This window comes from Rhagoletis pomonella, unplaced genomic scaffold, assembly GCF_013731165.1.
Source record: "Rhagoletis pomonella isolate Grant_MI unplaced genomic scaffold, Rhpom_1.0 Rhpom_scaffold_00016, whole genome shotgun sequence".
In the NCBI taxonomy this organism is placed as follows: Eukaryota; Metazoa; Arthropoda; class Insecta; order Diptera; family Tephritidae; genus Rhagoletis; species Rhagoletis pomonella.
In genome coordinates, this window is record NW_023458570.1 from 356,237 (window position 1) to 365,156 (window position 8,920).

The 8,920-nt window shown below is 36.7% G+C and overlaps 1 protein-coding gene across 1 annotated transcript in view; it reads right to left on the reverse strand.

Annotated features, from left to right (window-relative positions):
- Window positions 1-897: 897 nt before the first annotated feature.
- The window catches only part of LOC118749412 (cytoplasmic dynein 2 heavy chain 1-like), a 217,389-nt gene continuing 209,366 nt past the window's right edge, over window positions 898-8,920 (reverse strand). The window contains exons 14-17 of the mRNA XM_036484216.1: window positions 2,345-2,561; window positions 2,029-2,280; window positions 1,244-1,894; window positions 898-1,104 (exon numbers count right to left, since the gene is read on the reverse strand). Coding sequence (XP_036340109.1) covers window positions 898-1,104; window positions 1,244-1,894; window positions 2,029-2,280; window positions 2,345-2,561 — 1,327 coding nt within the window. The remainder of the gene's footprint in view (window positions 1,105-1,243; window positions 1,895-2,028; window positions 2,281-2,344; window positions 2,562-8,920) is intronic.

The following is an 8,920-nucleotide window of genomic DNA, read 5'->3' on the forward strand; positions in this document are numbered from 1 at the left end:
TCGCAACAATGCAAATTAATGTGATTTTAAATAGTACTACTTAATTAATGTTTTCACATGGGATGATCGAATTGTCGTGTCCACTCTATTTATACGCTGAATGGTAGAATCGGTAAAGATCAATTCCCCTGCTTTCTGAACAGCCTGTGTAATTATTATGCAAGACTTTTATAATATAAGTCTCAAAATAAAAGTCTTTGAAAACTTAAAAATATTTATCTCGCTGATAATTATTATGAAAGACTTCTATTATATAAGTCTTAAAATAATAGTTATCGATGACTTAAACAAATTTTCTCACACATAATTATTATCAAAAGACTTTTATAATTCTTACGAAAATTTGGATGACTTTTTTAAAACACCACCATGAAATAATTATTATCTGGGTCTCTGGTTAGAATCTATCTGGGGCTTACCTGGCATCACTCATGCAAATTATGACTTTGCAATTTAATAGTAAATTCTTCTGTCAAGGTCATCGTTAACATTACCGATGACAGTTAAGTCTTAGGTGGACGTTTATATCAGAATCTCATTTTTGTGAAAAGTGCAGATAGAGGGTATTGAATATAAGCCCTTGATATGTATCTATTATTATTATGGGACATATGCACCGCGACCTCTAAAGTGATCTATTGTCTGTGGCCCCCGCCCTACATGGGAAGGCTTTTAATATAGCCTATTACTTCCAAGGGCGTTTTGTTTTAAATTTCGAATGGATTAAGTGAGAGAGTGTTAATATGTAGGTGCTGCGATACAAATTTGTATACATATTCAATTTTTCTGTCAAATGCACGCATACATACGTATACGCATGCTATGGAGGTCCGCCTTAAATACGAGTGTACTGTTTATACATAAGTACATATGTAATACGGGTACATACGTTTACACTTATAGAACTTCAAAGCTTCTTACATTTTGCTCACCAATTTGCACCTCATCCGATTTATCCTTTAGAGCCGCCTGTATTGGCTGTATTAGCATAGAAATAGCCGACAGGGTCGCTTCATGTAGTCGATTGAATTCATCAAAGCAACCCCAAGCGCCGCAGCGCGCCAGTCCAGTTAAAATTAAGCTCATCGACTCAGTGTCTACATTCTGCAAGGAGATACATACATTTGCATGCAGATGCATTTTTGTTATTACCACGGATGGAATGAAGTGCATTAACAACTTTCTTACTCGATACAAAGCTAAAGATTTACATACTAATTCCCGCCTGTCATCCTCAACTCACCTCATCACAGTTGAAAACCAACACTAAACGGCCCAGCATTCCCCCTAACGCTTTCACACACTCCGTTTTTCCAGTTCCAGCCGGTCCAAATGGATTTCCACCCAATCCCATATGCATTGCTTGGGTGAGGATGAGATAACATTTATGCGTCAACTTTGTATGCACCAGCTTGTTGGGATTGCCGAGAAACTCATAGGAATATTCGAACTCAGCGTAAACCATACGCACGAAAACTAAACGCCCATCAGCGCCGGCCAAATAGAACTTTAACTGACACAACCAATGCCAATCGGTAACGTGCATCACATTGTGCTGCTGCAACTCCTCCACTACCGACGCATAGTGCACCAAATCAAATAACAGAGTGCGCAGCTTAATCTGCAGCAGTGTGTCGTTTGTTTGGTTTTTCATATTGGAGAAGTGTGTTATTTCTGTGTTCAACGCCTGATGCAGCTTTTGCAGTGACATGGACTGTATGGCCTTCTCTGTTTGTGTGGTGAATTGAATGCCACGGGTGGTGCTCAACACTTGGATGGGGTATTGTCGTAGCGTCGACTCGGAAAATTTGTCTGCGCCTGTGGCTGAGCAGCATTCAAATATCGCATCCTTAAGTGTACTCTGTATGGAGCTAACTAAGTGATTGAGCCAATCCTGATGGAATGAAACATGAAAAGAGACAGGCCAACAAAGTGAATGGCTAATGTGAGTGTAAATTCTTTTGAAAGCAAGTAAGTAGTTTGATTGACTGTCTTGCTCAGATGTAAATATGTTGTTTGTTCACAAACCTCTATAGGTCCTTTCATAAGCACAATTTGTCGCAACTGCAGAACATCTCCTTCAGCGCTCTGTACCGATTGTATGGTGTGCGCAGTTGGTTCTTCACTCGACGATTTAACTATGCCCAGACTGTGACAGCCAGGAAAGAGCTTTTTGATGTGTTTTTGTATAACTTCAACATCTTTTGTTGCTTGTCCCAGTATCTCCAACAAATCGTCGTCTCCAAGAAAATAGAAGCGTGGGAAAGAATTTCGTTTATCCTGCATCGCAGTAAAGCTGCACATAAGAGGGATTGAATTTAAATGGAAAATTATATTAACTTACCATAATGTAGGTCATCAGATTGTTTTGACAACGCGAAAGTTGCTTTTCCAGTGAACTAACTATGGCTGATATATTGTTAATTTTGATAAGTGAAATCACACGGGGGTCAGCTTGAATTTCACGCATCACAAAGCGGAAGTCCTTGTCAGTGCGCCGAAATAACGATTCTTCCTTTCGCAGAGTACCAGCGCCAAAGACAGGTTCCAGGTATACCCATCTAAAAAAGAGTTTCTTTATTAAAGGCCTGTATGCAGCTCTCAAGAAAAGCAAAACTCCATATAAAATGACGTATAAGAAATGGCTAAGAAATTTTCTTGAGTCAAATTTCCTTAAGGCAGTACGCAGTTCTTAAGAAATTTACTACGCTTTCTACTACGGTTTTCTAAAGTTTTTTGTGAAAAAAGTGCACAAGGCAACCCAGGTTTGCAACAGAAATATATGCCCGTTCCATTATTTCTTGAGGAAAGAGTGAGGCAACAGGCTGTGAGGTAAATGTCAAAATTCCTCGGACACACACGCAAAATAAAGGCAATTTTTTCTTGACCGTTTTCTTGAGAGCTGCATACAGGGCTTAAAAGTTTAAGTTGCTATTGAGGCATTTCATGTCACCGCGGCCACCTCTGTGCGCGACCTCTATAGACTTGGATGAAAGTTGAAGAGATTGAAGGTCTAGGTGACATGAATATACGTGCATTATATTTTGCCAATATGACGTAGGGTTGCCTATTTACACGGGATTTAAATTTTAAGAAAACGTCATGCATACCTTTCTTTAAAGTGCTGTATCTTGGAAACCTTTTAACGCAACTTAATGAAACAAAACGTATTTCTTCCGTCTTATTATGGGCTTTAATTGTGGTTTTATTACATTAATATGCAATGTATAAAAACAAAAAAAAAATTATGTATTTGTCAATGTTATTGTGGCTTTATTTTTAATATTTTAATTGAGCTTTGTACCACGATTTTTTATTAGGAAAAATTGAAAAAGCAACAATGTCTAAGCGGTAGAAGTTATAGCACTATTTCGGAGATCACCACATCTCCTCATCAGACTTCTTTTTTCTAGACTTCAGCAGGGATCGAACCTGCGAATTCGATGTTCAAAGTCAGAAGCGTTAACCACTGAGCTATGTACATCCCGTAAACTCTTGCTAATTGCTTTTTCCTTATTCAACCAACTACTAGCAAGTGCAGCTGATTTGCCGCTATTTAAACTCGACAGCGTGGTTGTTGTTGTCAATTCTATACATCCATTTGCTTATTTGCTTTTTCGTATAGTTTCAGGCAGGCTCTTCCTAAACTATGTATTTGTCAATGTTATTGTGGCTTCTTAACATTTTATTTTTAATATTTTTATTGGGCTTTGTACCACGATTGTTTATTAGGAAAAATTGAAAAAGCAACAAAGTCTAAGCGGTAGAAGTTATAGCACTATTTCGGAGATCACCACATCTCCTCATCAGACTTCTTCTTTTTTCTAGACTTCAGCAGGGATCGAACCTGCATAACCTGAATTAGCAACAAGAGTTTACGGGATGTACATAGCTCAGTGGTTAACGCTTCTGACTTTGAACATCGAATTCGCAGGTTCGATCCCTGCTGAAGTCTAGAAAAAAGAAGAAGTCTGATGAGGAGATGTGGTGATACAAATGTATACATAAATGATCAGGATGAAAAAAGAAATCGATAAAGCCATGTCTGTCTGTCCGTCCGTCTGTCCGTCTGTCCGTCCGTCCGTGTACACGATAACTCGAGCAAAAAGTGAGATATCCCAACGAAATTTGGTATGTACGTTTCCGTTAATCCAAGGTAGGTTGGTATTGAAAATGGGCGAAATCGGACTGTAACCACGCCCACTTCCCATATAACGGTAATTTTTAGAAATACGAAAACTGCGATATTTTAGTACCTACTGAAGATTATTCACTCAAAATTGATATTTACAACAATTTTTCGACGAAAAATAAGATTATTACAAATTTTTGGAAAATGGGCGTAGCCACGCCCACTTATGGTTACATGTGTGTAACTTGGTAACCGCTGCACCAATTTCTTCCAAACTTGGCACAGTTGTTGGCCTTGGTACAGTATACTAAATGGAAGAAAATTTAAAAAATCGGTATATAACGGTAATTTAGAGAGATACAAAATCTTCAATAAATCAGTAATATTAAAGCTAATTTATTCAAAATTGATGCTTGCAACAATTCTTTACCAAGAAATACGTTTATGGTAAAATTTTGGAAAATGGGCGTGGCACCGCCCACTTATAATCACATATATGTATGTATATCGGTAACCGTTCTACCAATTTATACCAAACTCGGTATTTTTATTGTGCTTGCCACATAAAAGCAAAACGTTGAAAATTATTGAAATCGGATTAAAATTACGGCCGCTTTTCATATAACGGTAAATTTCAGAAATGCTTGAAACTGCGATATTTCGAAATTTAAGGACGCTAATTTACTCAAAATTGATACACCCGGCTTACCATGTAGCGGTAGCCTTCGGAAAGGTGAAAAAAAACATTTATTTAATACTTGCGCCGGGTATTTAATGTTCGGCTCCGCCCGAACTTAGACTTTCTTATTTGTTGATTTTTTTTTTGATTATAGCATTTTTAAAATTTTTTCTTTTTAATGAGCATAATGGGCTACTTATGCATTTGGACTATAGATCGTCTAACGCAATATGATAAATAAGGATATGAAGCTCCCTAACTTGATGTTATTTAAACTTTTAAACTAGCCTAAAATAAGATTAAAGTAATTGGCACGTAGTCATGGTCAAAATAAAGTCCACTGAAAAGTTAGTTGCAGTTATTTTTTACAGGCATCCATTTGGTAGAGGGCTTCGGGTGTATGAATTTGTTGTAACATCAGGAGTTGAATACTTGCTTTAGCTGCCAGCCAGTCTCTTAAAATGTCCTCCAATCACGTCGTAAGCAGATTTCCCATGCGAACTTGCAACAAAGTTCAATTCTGCTATTTCCTTGAAGGGATTTTCATGATTTCAGACCTTTAGTAAAGTTAATACGATTTATTCATATTGTTTTTGTTTTTTACACACCTTTCCTCTTTCAAAAATATACAATTTCATAAAATTTCAATGTCTATTTATCATATTGCTCTAACGTTAAACGATCTAGAGTCCAAATGCATAAGTAGCCCATTATGCCCATTTGGGTACTTAAAGTTGACATTATAGACAATGTTTTTATGTAAAAAGAAAAATTTTTAAAAATGCTATAATCAAAAAAAAAATCAAAAAGAAAAACGTTTCCTTAATTTTTTTTGTTTTTTATACATTGCATATTAATGTAACAAAAGCACAATTAAGACGGAAGAAATAAATTTTGTTTCATTAAGCTGCGTTTAAAGGTTTCCAAGATACAGCACTTTAAAGAAAGGTATGCATGACGTTTTCTTAAAGTTTAAATTCCGTGTAAATAGGCAACCCTACGTTATATCGGCAAAATATGCTGCACGTATATTCATGTCACCTAGACCTTCAATCTCTTCAACTTTCATCCAAATCTATAGAGGTCGCGCACAGAGGTGGCCGCGGTGACATGAAATGCCTCTATTGCAAATGGAAAAGCCAAAGTTTGGAGTGGCTATATGTAACCGTTTGTTTCAATCCGTGAGTAAGACTGAGTTCAGACACGGAAACTTGTATGGCCCATTTTTGGCAAATTCTCTTTTGGTGTTTCCCGACCCATTCACACAGGGCAATCCTTTTGTACACAATTGTTGTTGTCAGCTGTGAACCGCCAACTTCAATTACTCAGACGAACAAGAGCACAAAGCGTGTTGCCCGAGCCCGAGCAACTACGTGCCCTTCCCCTTTCCTCGTCGCTCCCTCTCCCAAAAGCAACGAGTTGCCGCAACAAAAGTTTCCGTGTCTGAACTCAGTCTAACAGGTTGAGGATGATGAACAAAGACCAATATGGATGTTGCAACATTATGGACTTTTGCTTGCAACTTCGACGAATATGACATACACACATCAAGAAACATACAGTGCTTGGCATATTTTTCTAGCAAACTGAGCGAAGCTTTGAGCCTCATACTGAATACTGTAATCTTTCCAAGCCAAGATTTTATTAATTGACATGGCAGGAAAGCAAGTCAACACGACGGATCTCTCGATAAAGCTGCGATTTAAGTGTCATCAAAATTTTCGTCTCTTATAAAAATAATAGATTGACACTTACACATATGTTAGTGGTTGGCCGAGCTTCCCCTCCGATTTGTGCCGTGCGGGTTGATGTTGTCACACAAAGAGGAGGACCTACAGTTTTACGCCGACTCCGAATGGATGTTTTCCATGGTAGAAATACACTCAGAGTAGGCTGGCCAGATGCGCTGATTTAATCAGTACAAGTGCTGATTTTTTTCTATTGTACTGATTTTTAAGAGCCCGAAATCAGTACGCAAAATCTACTGATTTTTTGAGTTTGTACTGATTTTGTACTGATTTTTATATTTAATAAATTAAATGTAAATTGGTGTAATTGACATTTGCTTGAGGTTTACATGTTCAAAACAATGGTTTTTGACAACTCATACGTGTGAGCAGATTGAAGTCATTATTAAAAAGGTGTCAGATTGCAATTGTTTCGTTTCCTAGGATTTCGCAAAATAACAAATCGTTTGGATTCAACCCAACACAACTTCACGATTTGCAGGGTTTACAGGATTTACAGGAAAAGCTGGTTTCGCCATTAATAAATCTTATGAAAGGTTGTGGTGAGTTAATCATATATTAAGTACACTGAGAAGATGACAATAAGAGATAATGTTTTGATTATAATAAAACATCCACTGAGATATCAGCTGGCAGTATGTCAAACTTAAGACGACTACTGCTACGGTGCAATTAAGTTCTAAAAATTTGGAAAAGGTGCAAACTACCGACTCTTGGATATGATATATGTAGTTTCGAATGTGAATGTTGTATTTAATAAGCACACCAACTAAATATGTTTTAAATTTGTAGCTTAAAATCTGCAAACAGATTCTGACTCGAGCTCGTCTTTTACTGAAACTGAATGGGCTACCATTTTTTTTTTAATTTTTTCAATTTTTATAAATTTTCTAGAAAGTTTGAGACTTCAACTCACTTGTCTTTTGTTATAGAATTAACTATATTTAAAAAAAAAATTTAATTAAGTAAGGAAAGAAAAAATTTTCAAAACCTTGTCAATACATTTTACTACTATTTTCGTGAGCACAGCTGTACATACATACGTATACCTTTGATTTGTTTAAAAGTGATGAATTTATATTGATAATACTATATGTATTTAAAAGTCTATTCGTCACTTTTTGTTAAATTAATGGGCTGTTATTTGGTTGTTATATTGTTAATAATAAAAAATACGCTTAAAAATGAGCTGATTTTTATGGCTTTGTACTGATTTTTGATCCCAACTGTACTGATTATGTCACTATAATATCTGGCCACCCTAACTCAGAGGTTTGTCCGTGCCTGCGAGGGCGGCCACTGGTAAGAATAAACCTTTTCTCTATATTTTTTTGCGATGTTGCGTTGACCACGGCTTAAACCCAGGCCCAGCGGAGAGTAGCGCGCACAGCTAACAACTACAACACAGCGGCAGGGTTAAATGTCCTGAAGTCAGCGGAAATCGAGCTCTTTCATTGCCTTTTATTTAGGGCCTAAACTTAAGGTATTATACATCATTAAAAATGTTCCTTTGTGAGTAATGATAATCCAGCTTCAGGGTATCAGTAGCCCAACAATACCGAATTCCTAGCACTGTGCCTGAATTCGCTTAACGTGCGCAACCTATGTGTGAGACGCGTAACTAGGGTTGCCAGACCTAAAACGCCGAAAGGGGTACAGATAAGAATAAATTGGGGGACTTGGGGTACAACTGAGTCAGAAAAAGGGGTATTTTCGGGGGACAAATCAGTGTTGCCAGTTTGCGGGATCTCGCCCTTTTTTCGGGATCCCATGACTAAAGAGGGCGGGAGAACTGGATTTTCTGTCGATAAACGGAATTTTTTGCATACCAACCAAGAAAATTTAGTAATTGATAAATAAGAAAAAGCTGCTCTCTATGGTAAATTAACGCCGTTCATATGAACCCTATCAGCGGAACTTTATTCACTTTAAATGAATTGTAATAGCAAGATTATGAGTTATACAGAAAGGAATTTGGGAAAAATAAAGTGAAAGAAGTTAGAAAAACGTGTGAGGAACTCGAGAAGTTGTTCATTTTGAAAACGTTAGAAAAATTTCCAAACATTGATTCTTTTTCCAAATTTTTTGAGTTTCTAGATTTTGAAAAGTATTTTGTGATTGTATTTTTTGATATTAAAAAGTTTTTTTATGTTATTTATTTTCTACTTTTTAGTCTTGTCTGTATAAAATTTTGCAGTAGATATTAAAATAACTCAAGGATATTAATAGATTGTTGCAGCCATATGCATATACATATGTGTGTACATACATACGATCACAAATTAATTTCATTTAAAGCGGCGTTGGGCAGAGGGAGCTTTTACTCTGCTCGCGCCTATACAAAATGTATAGAAAGCTTAA